This window comes from Cyprinodon variegatus, unplaced genomic scaffold, assembly GCF_000732505.1.
Source record: "Cyprinodon variegatus isolate N-32 unplaced genomic scaffold, C_variegatus-1.0 Scaffold11, whole genome shotgun sequence".
In the NCBI taxonomy this organism is placed as follows: Eukaryota; Metazoa; Chordata; class Actinopteri; order Cyprinodontiformes; family Cyprinodontidae; genus Cyprinodon; species Cyprinodon variegatus.
Window position 1 is genome coordinate 1,374,437 of NW_015150464.1, and position 16,506 is coordinate 1,390,942.

The 16,506-nt window shown below is 39.4% G+C and overlaps 1 protein-coding gene across 1 annotated transcript in view; it reads right to left on the minus strand.

Annotated features, from left to right (window-relative positions):
* Positions 1 to 16,506, minus strand: part of LOC107088489 (sorbin and SH3 domain-containing protein 1-like) — a 73,127-nt gene that overhangs the window by 20,525 nt on the left and 36,096 nt on the right. Inside the window, exons 14-16 of the mRNA XM_015380700.1 lie at positions 15,749 to 15,826; positions 3,265 to 3,314; positions 530 to 708 (exon numbers count right to left, since the gene is read on the minus strand). Of these exons, the coding sequence (XP_015236186.1) occupies positions 530 to 708; positions 3,265 to 3,314; positions 15,749 to 15,826 (307 nt within the window). The remainder of the gene's footprint in view (positions 1 to 529; positions 709 to 3,264; positions 3,315 to 15,748; positions 15,827 to 16,506) is intronic.

The window sequence follows — 16,506 nt, forward strand, 5'->3', positions numbered from 1 at the left end:
AAGATCGGTGATCGGAAATCGGCCGGAAAACTGCAATCGGTGCACCCCTATTTTAAAGGTGGAGTTTATTTTGGTTGCTTGTGCGCTTTAAGTTACTTTTTCCTTCCACTTAACTTTCTACAAATATCTTCAGATAGAGCAAATGATTTTCAATATGAATTTATAAAATAAATATATTTTTTTCCTTTATGTCAAATATAATTTTATATGCCTAATTACTGAAATAACTCAACCTTGTTGATTGTTTACTAATTTTGAGAAATGCAGCTGTTAGCGTCAAATCCAAAGCTTCTTGTAGGGGCGATGAATGCTGCGAGGTGATTGGCTGATGCTGGGCAATTCCAGAGCAGAGACACCATGTGTGTTAAAGTGGAGAGGTAGAGAGAAACACATGCATCCCTGTCTGGAAATTTCAACAGATTCCAACATCTGCAGCTCGGTTTTAGAAGCCGTAACAACCCTGGGGTGCCCATGCATCCATATACATCCAGGCTTCATGTTATGGGACATATGATAGCTGGCATCCTACCTTTAGAGGAGGAAGAGCTCCCATGGCGCTTGTTTAGAGCCCGCAGACCTTGTAAGGGAATGTCACCGCCCTCCAGGACGGTCTTGTAAACATGTCGGTCGCATTCTGGAGCCCCAGGCTCACCCGTTGATGATCCTCTGTCCTTCTCCACCTCGTTGTGCCCAGACTTGCTTGAGGAGCTGGACCACAAATGGGGAGGAAGAGGGATAAAAGCTAATTTAGTACAGCCAGACTCATTAGGAGCTGCTTGGATATGTGTCTTTCTTTTCATAAACGGAGGGCAGCCCTAGCGGGTAACGAGCTGTCATATGGGCCTCATTAAGGGGATCCTGGGCTAAATTCTGTTTTCACATACTTGTGGGACACGCCGCAATTAGAGTGGGAAAGAGCCAAAGCTGAGATGCTAGAGAAGACACTAGCTACGAGAGATATACTGGCATTCCAGGGAGGCCAACAGGACAGATTTCTATAAATATTCCCTCAACATTCCCACTGGGTTCATCAGCCCCTTGCTATGTACCTGCATAGCTACCAGCTTCATCCCGTCATGTGTTACTCATGCATTTTCTCTGTCTTCATTACAGCAAAAGGCTCCGGCAGCTTTCAGACGAATGATTTAAAACTCTCAAAACGTCAAGTGATGTAGGGATACATCCGTGCCTCAACAACAGGCTCTTTCACGGATGGAGAGGGGAAACTATTTGCACTGCTGGCATCATGTTAGCTCTGGGTGTGCAACAAGAATTCACGTAAACGCTCCCGCTGCTGATTTACGGCTGCAGGGTGATGCTAGATTTAAAATAATCCCTTGAGAAGCTTCTAGTAAAACTAAATGCCAAACGGAGTATGACTTAGGCTTCAACGCTGCACACTTCTCTGCTTTCAGCCTGTTTGACTGCAAGAGCTTATGGTGACATAACAAAGGGATAAAACAACTTTGGAATGGATTTATTTAAAAAATATTTAGCATTATTAGACTTTACACTCCCTTTTATTTTAAAATTGGGCAGGCAGATGCTATCATTACAGCTGGAAGTACTTTTTAAAAGACATATTGGCTGCAAAAAAAGTTCCTCCTTTACATTTTCTTGTGTTTTTGTACTTTATATATTTTGATACTATATTATTATTATATTAATTCAGACATACTGTATTTTTTTTATTGGATTAAAGTCCAAACTTGAAGTAGGCCACCTCAGAATATCCACAGGGTAATTCAAATAACAATCTGCATAACCCTCTTCTGGATAGAGGGCAAAATCCATGGTGTCATCAGTCCACGCAAGTTTATACGTTCTGAACCACGATGTCATTGCCAGATCATCATACCACCACCACTGTGTCTGAATGCTTCTACAATCTGGTGTCCTTTTTCTGAAACCCTTCAAGCCAGTGTCTGCAGCTTCCAAAACACTCCCTTTGTTGTTTTTTCTCCCTGTTAAAAGGGAGTTTTTCCTCTCCACTGTCGCTACAAGCATGCTTAGTGTAAGGGATTGCATTTGAGTCAATGAGTCGATGCAATCAGCTGGTTTTCCTTAGATAGAAAACTTTGAATTAATCTGACTGGATGATCTGATGAACTGTAAAGTGCCTTGAGATGACGTGTGAATTGGCGCTATAGAAATAAACTGAATTGATTTGAATTTTAGAAGGCATTCCTAATTTTTTCCTGAATTTAACCTTTAGCCTACTTCATGCAGTCAGACAGGATCTAGGTTCCAATGAACATAAACAAAATGAATATAGTAAATCGCAGTTAATTTATACTTTAAAGGGGTCAGAAAGGTTTGGATAGCCTTTGTTGCTATTGAAGTTTCGATGCGTGAGAAAGAACAAGGAAAGCACTTCCTGTACTTCTGCTTCATCATGATGGCAACGCAAACCATTTCTGATTATTTCTGCCAGCAGCATGCTGTGTTCCTGCCATTTGAGCTCAATCTTTATTTACCAGGTCTTCTCCCTCTCTTTTCATTTAAGCTTGAGGAGGAGAAAAAAAAAAGAAAAAACAAGACGTCCTGCCATAAATTTGGGCCTTGAAGGGAAGTCGGTTTATGAGTAAAGGTTTCCGTTGCAAACATTCGTGCGCTTAAACTCCCATCACCCTTTAATCAAGGATCTCTTCCTTTCAAGTTCTCCAATGACAGACAAATCAATGGAACAAAAAAAAAAGACCTGGGTTTGGGGGGGTTTATTTTAGAAACCCTTGTCCCCAAAGACGTAATGACTGCAGCAGATGTGGAGCAGAAATGAAGGGAGACATTTATTTTCTCTAGACAGTTACCGTGCCGGGGCCCTAAATTCCTTGCATTTTATTGCAGGCTACAGAAATAGAAACTGTCAGTCCCATCAGAAAAAAAAAGATCAAAAGCTGAGTAAGATTTGGATTTGAGTTAGATCCATCTGTTGTAATCCAATCAAGAGAAGATAACAGTTTTTTAGTTATGCAGCAGCTTGGAAAGTTCCCTTTATCCCAGTGACACCCAGGCTCCTGTCATTATATAATTTCCTTCCTTCTAGAAGCCATATATAAATAAAAACCCATGAAAAACATTAAATTATGGCAGCTTTATGCATTATTAACAGGATCTCTACAGGAAGCAGCAGTCCCCACCACTGCTGTGGCTCTACAGGGTCCCTCACTGACATTTCTCCCTAATAATCAGATTAATAAAGGAAGGATGAAGTAAGATTTTAAAGCAAATTAACTGGAATAGTGAGGAAATAGGTGGACTTACTACTGCTGCAGGTCGGAGGCTGTTTCCAGAGGGCTGAAGGAGGGGGCACTCTGCAACAAACCAAACAAAGAAGTCATTGATAGATCCACAGGAAGATCTCCTCCCGCTGAAACACAAGCAGCAGCCTTAACCAAGGCTAGATTCTCCTTTTTTTCCCCAGTCGGTCACTCGCTGCCGTGTGTTTCTGAGTCCAGGGTTACTAAGCTTCTCTGGACGGAGCTTGGCATGGACGGCGGGTAAGCGTGTGTTTTGGCCTGCATGCAAGTTGGGAGAAAACAAGCGGCAGAGTAGAGAGTGGAAGGGAGGGCTGGGCGTGCATCGGTCAGGGGGGCGCCCATGCAGGGAAAGGGGCTGTCACAGGCTCAGCCTATGGGCTGCTGTCTCCCACTGAAGCCACTTCTTTTGTCTGGTATTGAGTCGCTCTCATTACCACTGGGGCAGACAGGGGGACAATTAACCAGCTGGTGGGGCGAGGAGGCCGAATTACACGTATCAACACAGACATAGGAGCTCACCGGCACAGAAAAGATGGAAAGTAAAGCATATTTATTACAGAAAGTGGGAACAACGCCTCTGCAAAAGTAAAACGACACAGAATAATGAGTAGCTTAAAGGTGGAAGGAAAACAATGCTTTTAATGAATGAATATCTGAGAGGCATTGTTTACATTTGTATTCAGCCACTGTGAGTCAGTATTTAGTAGAAAATACATGTACTGTAGTTACAGCTGAACCTATGGAGTGTTTTATGTTTCTAATAGTTGAGTCAGACTGGAGGAAAAACCATTAAGCTTAAAGTCCTGCAATAGATTATCCACTGGATTTGAGTTTGGACTTTAACCGAGCCATTCTAACAGATGACTTTGTTTTGATTTGAACTCCATTATATCTCTGGCTGCATGTTTAGAGTAATTCTGACATTCAGCTCCATCCATCGTCCCATCAAACCCTGAGCAGCTTCACTTCCTCTAATTACAGAAACATTTTCAGCATCATCCTGCTGCCATCATCATTATTAAACCTACTTTTCTTGCTCTCCACCTGTTTGCTGAGTCTGGATCTCTTCAGATAAGGTTTAATTGTTGGAGTGGATAACTGCACTGGAAAAACATCCAGAAATAAGCAAACATTTCTTAAATTAAGTGTATTTACCCTTAATTTGAGTAGGTAAATTAGAAAGTTTGCCAATGCAATGAGTATTTTAGACTCTTAAAATAAGACAATACAATTGTGTTTTCTTATTTTAGGTGTAAATTGTCTCGTTCTTTGGCAAAATCTCTCTTTTACCTCCTCAATCCAAGAACAAATGCACTTATTTTAAGAAAAAATTACTTATCTAGATTGTTCTGTAGTTAGTGGATTTTATTTAGCAGTGCTGCACTGCAAAAACAATCCAGAAATAAGTAAAAAATGGCTTAAATTAAGTATATTTAGCCTTAATTTGAGGAGGTAAATAAGATGATTTGCCAATGGAATGAGTATTCCATAATATATTCCATAATATATGAATATTTACTTGAAATAAGACGATAGTTTTTTCTTATTTTAAAAGGAAATTGTCTTGTTCCATTGGCAAAGTGTCTTACTTACCTCCTCAAATCAAGGAAAAACACACTTATTTTAAGAAAAAATAACTTATTGAGATTTCTATTTTTTGCAGTGTGAATGGCTGAATACAGATGCATGTTGCTTTTTTTATTGTAAAGGTAAATGCAAATTGTGTAACTAAGCAAGTAATGCAGCAAAATAAAAAGAAAAGTCCATACATTTGAAGACTTTTGCAAAGAAATGAGAAAAAAAATGGAGGAAGGAATTTCTTTGCATAATTAAGAGCATAGAATGTGTGAATAGATGTGAGATTAGCTGTAGATGTTATTTAAGCAGAAACAAAACAGTGTCGGGGGTGTGTGTGTGTGTGTGGGGGGGTCATTCATGGAGCAGAGCAGCACCCACCAGCATTCTGAATGGTTAAAAGCCAGCTAATTTTAGCCCACTGTTTCTGCTGCTTTCCTCTTGTTGGACGTCACAGCAGGTAAAAATAAAAGGCCTCTATGAATAAGAGCACAAGTGTTGTTTGCAAATACGATTGCACAATCCCCCCCCCCTCCACCTCAGCCAGCCCGGCCCTGCTGCTAATACCGTGACCGCTCAGCCGCGGCACGGCCAAGCCTCCACTTCCCACACCAGTGACCAGACAGGGAACATTCTGCACTGCTCATTTGCCACAACATGCCTCTCCACCTCGTTGCCGGGGCAGAGTGATCATTAATAACCTTTGAGAATAAGAGCCTATCTTTGTAGGAGCCGAACACCAGGCTGGCAGGTCTGTAGTCGCGTCTATTTATAAAGCTAAATGTTCCATGGCGACTTGGAGAACACACTGAGGGTCAGTGAATAATCCAAAGCTCTTCCTTTGCTCCACCACGTCTTCCATCCCACCCTTCACATCTCTTATCAGGGGGGAAAAAGAAAGCGTCCTCTGACACCCCGCAGGTTATTGGGCTCACACACAACCAGCGTCAGTGGAAAGTAAACAGGAAACAATCAGGGAGGCTTATCTGGGGCAAAGGAATGGAATTTTAATCTGGTTATTTACAAGACGACTGATTAGTGTCATTTTATGGGAACTTTTCTTTATCTGAAGTGGGGAAATGGATCAGTTTCAAATGAACCCTGCCATGTTATCACAGCATCATATTACCCTGGGGTATCCCAGTAAAACCTTTAGAGCGGTAAGCAGGGGGCGATGGTGGAGAGGCAGAGATGGTAGCGCTCTATGCAGACAGTATTGATGAAAACAGATTGTTTGTTCACATCCTGCCTCCATTTAGCTCCTTTAAACAAAGCATCCCCTCCTCCATACACACTACTTCTGCAAACTTAGGTTTCCTGTTAGTGTAACATTTTTAAATAAATGTAGACATAGATCCTCATAATATAAACCAAATCCTCATTATTTAAATTGCTGTATTCTATTTTTTTTTTATTATTTTTAATGTAGACCCAATAATCTGAAAGTAAGGTAAATAAAATAAAAAAGATCCAAACCGTTTACAGTAACAACGAAGCTTCCAGGAAGTAAATCTAATTTTTTTTTGTCCTTGCATCTGTGGGTTTGACCAGCAGAGTTTAGTTTCCCGTTGTTCCCGTGAAACTTGACCAACCTCACTGCAAAAACAATGTATAAATAAGTAAAGATTACTTAAATTAAGTGTATTTATCCTTAATTTGAGTAGGTAAGTAAGAGGATTTACCAGTGGAATGAGTATTTTTACTCTTGAAATCAGATAATTAGATAAAATGCTCTTGAAATAAGACAATGCAATTGTTTTTTCTTATTTTAAATGTACATTGTCTTGTTCCATTGGCAAAGTGTCTCACTTACCTCTTCAATCCAAGAAAAAATGCACGTATTTAAAAAAAAAAGACATAAAGATTCAAATTTTTTGCAATGCTTCTTTGCAAAGGGCAAGCAGCCTAGGCAAGGCAAATTTATTTGTATAGCACAATTCAGTACAAAGACAATGCAAAGTGCTTTACATGATTAAAATATAGGAAGATAAAACAGAATCAAAGCAAGTAGGAAAAAAAATAAGAAATAAATAATAAATAAATAAAATAAAATAAAAAATGCAGAAACAACAAAAGAATATAAAGAATGTTAGATTACATTTATTTATTTGAGGATTTTTTTTTTCTTTTTCTTTTTTAGGGAGAAGAAGAAGACTTTAGCTAATTTTCCAGTATTTGATTTCTAATTATCTTTAAAGCTGTTAGCATTTGATCAAAAATTTCTCCTTGGGCAGTTGACAATTCCCCAGAACCTTGCCTTTTGTTCTACTACCATAGAACTGCAAAACCTTTCCCATTATCTACAGGTAATTTAACTCTGCCTGATACACACCAATCCTATGGTGCCAACCTGGATAACTGGGGTGGATCTCACTCTAGATTACCGACGTCTCAGTAAAATGAAGTACCTTCTGGTGGCACCTACAACCTTCCTCTCAGTCTTAGAGAGAGCCTCACGTTCCTATGCGAGGTCTCTTGGTTCACAGGTGGAACAAAACCTGAACTGCCTTTCTGCTCCCCAAAAAGAAAAGTTATCTTTTATTTTGTCTTTAACATTTTTGTTTATTGCAACATTAAAAGAACCTTATTTTCTTTTAATGAGTATTTGAGTAATGACTCTTTCTTCCAGCTTCTGGTGCCCCACCATCTTACCATCAAGCCCCTGATTATGTGTCTGCAACATGTGGCAGACACATGTTGCATGTTTAGAATAGAAACCAATTCTACTGCGAAGTAGGAAGGAATTAGTTACACTGGGAAAAATGGTTACTTTTTGCACACAAATAAAAAAAAACTGGCATGAAAGGACCATAACTGGGACCAAAATAACTCTGGGCAACGTCCTGCTGGAAGATAATATCTATTGGAGTCACATAGCCTATCCATTTTTTTGTTTTTTTACAGTTGACTGAGGATGTTTTCTTTGATTCCTCTGCTGTTAAAGTTGTTACAAGATGGGGAGAAAATTAGCACGTGGTCATTATAAAAGATCCTGTGGCAGACAGTTCCTCTTCCAAAAAAGTCAAGTACATAAACGGCAAAATAGCACCCGGAAAATGCATGAGGCACCTGATAAAAATACCTGAATAACGATGAGCGAAAAGATCCAAAACTAATTTTAGTTCAAGTGCTTTGAGCTTATGATCTCCGTCTGACTGGCCTCATGCAGAAATATAATATTTAGGAGTAAGAAAATAGTTTTTCTTTCTGTAATTGTTTATTTAATTTCATTTTAAAGCCTGATCGGCAGAGAGCCGATCGACCAAAAACAGGAAAAGCTTGGAATGGTGTGAGGGCGAGATGACCAGCACCCGATGAAAGCGCCTCATTAGGGATTTGTAAGAAGGTCCAAACCTGTTTATGGACACAAGCGGAGGTATCCAAGAAACACAGATGACAACATTTCTGCCGAACTGTTTCCTAACAGCTGTCCGAGGCTACCCACAGCTCAGACCCCACTATGCGGCTTTCGTAGTCAAAACAGTCACCATGAGTGGGTCTTTGTAACACGAATCCCATTCTTTCCAGAACCTTATTTGTGTTGATGGGTTCTTATGAACACAAACAGCTCGGCCTGATGCGCAGCTCATCGTTCCTCCTCTAAATGCTTAAAGGTAAGGGTTAAGTGTATAACAGAGGTTAAATATGAGAGCACAATGAGCTGGCAGGCTTTTAGCGTTGCCCCCTTTAGAATATGTCAGGTGGCAGTGGGTGTTTGTGGGGGGGGGCGGGTGTCTCTGCGTAACTTAGCGCTGAGACAGAGTGGCAGCAGGCCTCACGTCAGCATATGCTCCACAGATGGAGTCACTCTGGCGGTTGTAGGGGGGCCCAAAGTGATCTTCCTGAGCATTGATACGTGTGGAACTCCGGCTCCAGCTGGCTATGTATATCGATGACCCGATGTTTGACTGGAACTGTCACTGGAGGTATTTTCAGAGTCCTCTTAAATCCCTGATGTGTTATTATTATTAAAGAGGACCATTAGGATCAATTTACAGCTCCTCTCCTAGAGAATAGGTGCCACCTGGTAAAGAAGAGGAATACTTTAAATAAATTATGTTTTTTATGACCTCTAACTCCTAAATCAACTTGTTTTTGCTGATAAAATGTATAAACCGATGTCTTGTAGTCCTGTCTACACATAACAGACATTATTTTGACAATTTAATGCAGATTTAATGAAATTGTGTGTCTAAAACCACCTGTTTGGCGCCCTCCTTAGGTCAAAAATGGTTACTGCATCTGATTTTTGCTATTGGCTTAGCCGGGAATGTGATGTCATTTAGGAGACATCAGCAGTAGCTCTGAGCACCTGCGATTGGCACAGGGTCTGACCAAAGATTGAATGATTTTGTTATAATGGGAAATGGATATAAATCATGTTTAAGCTAATAAAAGTTAATTTAATGAAACATATCAAATGCATCAAAATTGGATAAAAAAGACAGCAAAATCTTTCCAGTCTAGTATAGTGCCTTGATGTTAGTTTTTTCAGTCACTCTCGTGACCTAAAAGTTATATAAAAATTTAGATAAAGAGGAACATGTTTTTATGTGGTATTCGTTTTGTGTCATTTAGTCACAATACAAAGAAGTATTAATTAAGAGGTATTGATTTCTGTTTATAGTGTTTGGTTTAGATATTTATTGACGACTATTGCGCATTTCCCGGTCCAAGCTCCCTGCGGACCCTGTTGCAGAGGAATTTCAAACACCGTATTTCCCAGACTATGAGCCGCTACTTTTTCCCACGCTTTGAACCATGCGGCTAATGCAAAGGTGCAGCTTTTTTGTGGATTATTCCTAACCGTACATGACAGGTACATGCTAGAAGCAGGCAGATCGAAGAACAAATGTCGCAAATTCACACATTTTCGACAATTATTCGCTGCATTAAAGCTGTTGAACTAATGAAGAAACTGTGCGCAACTTCTGCAGAGCTGAAATAAAGAGCAGACAAAGCCACATCTTTCAAAGGAAGCTCCTACTGCCGCAACCAACAAGTAAACAGGTGCTCTGGGGGAGTAGGTATGTAGAGCTCCCCCTACAGGTTTGATGGGGGCAGTTCAGCAGATATCAGCGGCTAATACTCTAATGTGGCTTATATAAGTACGTTTCCAGTTTAAAAAAAATCTTTTTTGCTGCGGCTCATATAGAGGTGCAATCTATAGTCCAGGAAATACGGTAATATATGTGCGCATAAGTGCAGCGCTGTGTCAGGACTCCTGTGTGTGTGTTTGTGTTTGTCTCCCTTCCTCCACCAGGAGGCGCCTGGTTCTGGCCCGCCTCCTCACACACCTGCTGATGGTTTCCTCGTTAACGGAGTGTTCTTAAGCTGCTGACTGCCACTACCTCGACGCCAGAGTGTTTCCCAGTTTAGAGTACTCTAGCCAAGCTGAGCTTTGCTGAGTCAAACTGAGTTCTTGTCATTCTGAGTTTTAACATTGTTTTGTCTTTACCCCTCGGCAGAAAGTCATCCTGCAAACTGGATTTTTCCGACCTTCTCTCCCTGGAAGGATCAACTGAGCTACAAACTGAGCTGAGGAAACAAACAGGAGGTTTGGATCCACTTTCCCCAAGAGATCGTTTGAGCTTCACACTGAGAAAGGGATTCATCTCCACTACCACCCGTTCAAGTACCGCAGGAAATCTGAGTGGCAGTCAGTTTCTCTGTTCACCTACAAAAAATCGCATTCTGGGTAAACCCTTTTCCGCCCTCCACCGAGTCAGACCTTCATTGGAACTACAGCATACAGACTGGAGTCAAGGATTCAACAACTTCTCTGGAAACGTGAGTCAGCAACCAAATCCTCTTCTCCAAGTTCACGAGTCAAATTTCCCACTGAGCCTGAACTAACCGCTGTATCTTCCCCTCACTTTTCAGTTCCGGCTGAGCAGTGTTCAGAGCAACACTTCTCTCTGCATTATCTATTAAAAAAAAACTGTTAAACCTTTTCCCTGGTCTCCCTGTTTGGTCTTCTGCATTTGGATCTGAACTTTAGTAAAATCATGACACTCTGGAGGGACGTAAAGTTGTAGGTCTACATTTTAGAAAAACCCACTCATCAGTCTGAATCACATTGAGTATTCACATTTTTGCTACCTCCAACAATTTCTGCCATGAATGTGTTTTAATATGTTTTGGTCTCTAAAAAATAAATGTTAAGCACCTAGAATTCATTCTTTAGTTTGTGAAATTGGTCTGAGTTTTAAACTAGTTATCCCTGACTTCCTATTTCCTTTTAGGGATACAGCTATTCATTATTTTAGTATTTGATCATTTTTTGATCAATTTAAAATGAGATACTTTTAGTAAATTTGCATTTTTTTTAAATAAACAAATATTTGGGTTTGGAAAATAAGATGACCTATTTTAAATGGATTGCAAACGACAAAAAATGTAAAATAAAAAAAAAGGATGGTGAAAAAAGAGCTTTAACAAGAACTTATTTGCAAAGTTTTTGCGAAGTTCCTCCTGCTGCAACATTTGCAGCTGTAACGCTGTAAAAAAGGAGAAGATTCCTCACAGAATATGAATCAAGAACAAGCTGATGCACATGGATGATGTGATTTTAGGAGCCCAGATTATGTCTAGAAGCCTTATTTCACAACCAAGATGGAGACATGGCAAGAAAGCCTTTTCTTTCCTAACCTCTCAAATGTGGAGTCTGATTAACTCTACCAGCCATTAATCTGAAACTACTCGTATTAAAAAGCACTATAATTAATCTTTATAAATATTGGAAACCACCTCATGCATACTGTTAATTACAGTGGAGGGTCCGTGATGCATGTTTTCCTTTAAAAGGCTCTGGAACCAAGTTAGCATCATTTTATGTAATACCATTTTAAGAAGAACATTTTCAGTTGAGATCAGGTGATCTCTGCTGGAGAGTGAAAACTGGATCGCTCTCCCCTGAGTCTTTCAGCAGGATAATGACCCTGCATATTAAGCCAACTCAACACAGACATGGTTCAGTAGACACAGACAATGTTTTTGTGTGTGTGTGTGTGTTGGTGCTTTTAGCGTCTCGATTTTTACAGACTTTGAGCAAAACCTTTCTCATGCCAAAACCAAATGACTGCTGATTTGTCAATCAAGCCCCGATGAGCCATGTTGTCTGGCCGGGCCTTAAGGTCAAATACTGCACATACCAGGTGCAGCTTTAGAAGTGACTCTGACATTAAACAGAAGCCAGTCATCAAGCCGAGCTCATCCGGCACACATCCAGACAGCAGTGAAACAGAGTCTGCCTGCTGCCTCCAGGACTGAGCCTCCTGGACCTGCTGCTAACCTCAAACACAAGAGTCTGAACGATGCAGGAACATGAGCTCATGTCGTAGACGCCGGAGTTGCCTCACATGATCGTGAGGCGTGGCGGAGCTGCTCTGAGTAACACAGAGCAGGGAAGCGTTAACATCTGTTTCTGATACCGAACGAGGCCTGAGGCGTGGATGGATGTGTCATAACGCCGCCTCAGACCTGCACCGTATGGATATTTTGGTAACTATAGCAGACACTGCAGGAGGCAGGATTACCCTGGAGCCGGATGCTTAAGCTGAATACCAGGGAGAGGTGACTTCTGAATGAATCATCCCATCCAGACCTCAAACTTAATAGCAGACTTTCTGCCGTACATTTCCATGAGCAAAAGGGAGCAGAAAGAAGATACAAATCTTATTGTTTTCTGCTCTAAATCAAAAAAACGAAATAATCTTTGCTAAGCAACTTAAAGGTACACTATGCAACCGGTGTTGATTTTCCAGCGAGGCTCCCCCCAGAGGCCGAAAGTAAAAGTGCACTGTCGTAAATATGCACAGCTGTTCTCCTGGTTTCTCCGTCAAGCCATGACTAACACAGTGAAAGTATGAACATGCACACAGAGAGAGAGAAACCATTCCAATGTTACTTACAATCGCATCAGCAGAAACGCGAGGTCCGCGTCAGCCTTCTTTTTATTTTAGCTCTCGCTATTTGGAAAAAGCTTGCCCGATGTTCACCCGTGTACGACTCCTCTCTCTGTCCGGAGCCCTTTTCCTCTTTCTTGCCTGCTCCAACATGGGCTTTCGCTGCTTTTACGCTGGTTCCGCCATGATAACTGCACAAAAATCGCCACTGTGCTAGCAACAAGCATGCTTTTAACTGGGGGCGTGTAGCAGTTCTCGTCGTAAAGCAAGACCGACTCTCGCGGGTGCGGGTCGAGGGCTCTTGCAATTGCAAGTGCGGTATTTCCCCCACAGACCACCAGGGCGGCCGAGAATACCTTTGTTGGACCTGAAATGACTCATTTAATCATCCAAAACGTTATGGAACACATTAATTAACTGGAAAATGTTGCATAGTGTGCCTTTAAAGCCAAAAATTAGGCAATACCGTATCAAATGCTAAAAGTTAAATGTCCTGTACTTATATGGGCCTTTTTCAAGTCAGGAGACTTGACCAAAGCGCTTAACATTACATTCAGTGATTCAGGCACACACTGATGGTGGCGCGCTACATTGTAGCCACAGCTGCATTGAGGCTCACCGACAGAAGCAAGGCGCCGGGCCCTCTGACCACCATCAGTAGGCAATGCAGGTGAAGTGTCTTGCCCAAGAACACCCACCAGGTGTCTGCGTGAAGTTTGTTTGTTTATTTCAAACATACAAGTATATAATAAAGACAGTATATATCCATATAACTTAAATTAAAACAGTCTGAAAAAGGGTGTATTGGCAGAAAGAGGAATCTTATAATGCCCACCCTACAAAGCCAATTTACATTGGACTAGAAAGCAAAAGAAAAAAGATAAATAGATAGATGGCTACCGTTTATAATACATGTGTATCTGGCAGGGCTCGAACCGACAACTCTCCGACTGCAGGGCAAACTGCTGCACCCAACGCCACTGTCACCCCTTGGTAATTGAACAAATATCTATGTTCAATAAAATTAATAAACATGTTTAAGAAAAATCAATATATACCAATAGAATAAAATAATACATATGAGGAAAAAATAAAAATGAACCTACTGATATTAATATTTCAATGTAATTCAATTCTGTTTATTTATATAGTTTATTTTTTGTATTAAATCAGTATTATATATAATAACAGATTAATATACGTATTTATAATATAATTATAACTTTAACTAGAGCTTTGGCTAGTAGCTGTTGACTAGTTGAGATTGACGCATATTGGACTTAAAGGGCCGGGCTTCTATCGTGAAAATATTGTAAAAATTATGATAAAAACACTCTTTATTAATTCTTAGCTGTGTAGATGTGAGCATTGCCAGAACAATCATAGCCCCACAATTACAAATACTGCTGGGAAAAAATACACACATATAGGCCTCTTCAGGACACCAGTTACATAATTATAATTTATACACTGGAAAAAAAATCTAACCTAGATAAGTAATTTTTTCTTAAAATAAGTGCATTTGTTCTTGGATTGAGGAGGTAAAAGATACATTTTGCCAACGGAACAAGACAATTTACATTTAAAATAATAAAAAACAACTGCATTGTCTTATTCCAAGTGCATATTATCTAATTATCTTATTTTAAGAGTAAAAATACTCATTCCATTGGCAAACTATATCATTTACCTACTCAAATTAAGGGTAAATAACCTTAATTTAAGAATTTTTTTACTTATTTCTGAATAATTTTTCCAGTGTACCACTAAAATATCCCATATAAAACTGTATTTAATTATATAAAAAGAAATGCAAAATGTCCCAATAGAATATATGAAATAAAAAGAAAATATGTTTTTTGATTCACAATTCTAATTTATTGTTTATATGATAAATCAAAACTGTTATCATGAGTAGAAATTTATCACGATAAGTATACGATGAACGGCCATAACTACTGCCGTACTACGATGCTTCTGCTCTTTTTCTTTCTGAGCAGCGATTAAAAAGGAGAATTCATTTTGAATCAATCTCCTCTTATCAGTATTTATTCCACATGTTTACTTCTGGCAGAAATGTAACCCCATAATTAAAAGTGCTCTGGGGTCCTTCTACACAAATACAAGCCATTTACCTTTACTTAAATACTTTGAAAACTCCTAGAACATGACTAACTTGAAAAGTATACATACAAATTACCAATATTTTTTGGTTGGAAAGAACCGTGGTGCCAAAGTGATAAAAGGCAAATATTATAATTGCACTAAATTTAAAGGTTGGGTATTTGCTCAATGCAATAAAATACTTTACAAATAATCATCATTTATAAAAGGTAAAGAGACAATTTATTAATGATTAACAGATAATTAAGGTTTCATAATTGTTTAAAAACTACATCTAAACCATTTATAAAAGATATAGATCATATTGCCCCACCCTGCTAGTTTAGCTCTCATCTAAACATCAGTGAGCTTAATATCTTAATAATTTATCTCTTTTATAAGTGCTTTAGAGTCCCTTTATAAACAATTGTAAAACATAAATTATCTGTTATTTATTAATAAATGCTCTCTATCATTTATAAAAGATGGTTATTGTAAAGGGTAACCATTACTTTTTCATATAGTTGGGGATTAAATCAGTCAAAGGAACATTTATTATTCAGTTTTCGTAATGAAGATTAAAGTGTGTGTGTTACGTCTGTTTGCCAATTTCTTCTACGAGCCACAGAACAAAATCTACAGAAAAAACAGGAATTTATTTCTGTATTCTCTAATTATTATTATTTTTTTCCTTTAAAAGAGCAGATATTCAGGACTTGACCTCAGTGATCCTCACTGAAGAGGCGGATGACGAGCACACACTTTAATCTTCTGCATGGGGTCGGACAGGAAACACAGGCAGACCTCACAGACATTAACGTTTACACGTTACTTCAACATGGATGTTACATGACATGCAACACATGACGATATGCTGACGCCGCGAAGACAGCGACCACTTACCCCTTTGTCAAACTCCATCTCTGAAAAGAATTTATACCAAGGCTCATTCTCTAAATCTACATCTTCTGGACTTACATCCTGAGTTTAGGGGCATGGCGACAGGAGGAGGAGAAAGACAAAGAGAAGACAGTTCAGACAGCACAGCAACTTAACAGCCAGTCAGACATCCTGCAGGTGACAGCAGGTACCTACTGATGCATGCTTTATAAAATCACACTCTGCTTTTTTATCTTTTCTGAAATAACTTGATAATATTAGTAACATGTTTATTTTTTGCATAGAGATGAGAAGAGTGATGAAACAGGTAGCAGTAAACAAACTTCACAAAGCATTAAGACAAAGAACATAGATCTTTTCAAGAGAAACCATGTGCTTAATATCTGGCATCCAATCTCTCTACTTTATATACCATTATATTAGGGTTGTTTAGAGTCCATATTTATCAGTGTCGATACTGATACTTTGTATCCAGACACAAAACTAATTGATATAGGTAGAAATAGGACGTTTACATATTTTGCTATTGTTAATTTGGGATTTCTGGGACCAGAGTGAAGTTGGTCCCCCCACCTTCTTCAAATCAGACAAAATTATTGTCAAACGTTTGTGCAGCAAAAATTTTAAAGACATAAATAAATGTTTCTAGAGGTCATCAAAGGTCAACCAGTTTATACACTCACCAGCCACTTTATTAGGTACACCTGTCCAACTGCTCGTTAACACTTAATTTCTAAGCAGCCAATCACATGGCGGCAACT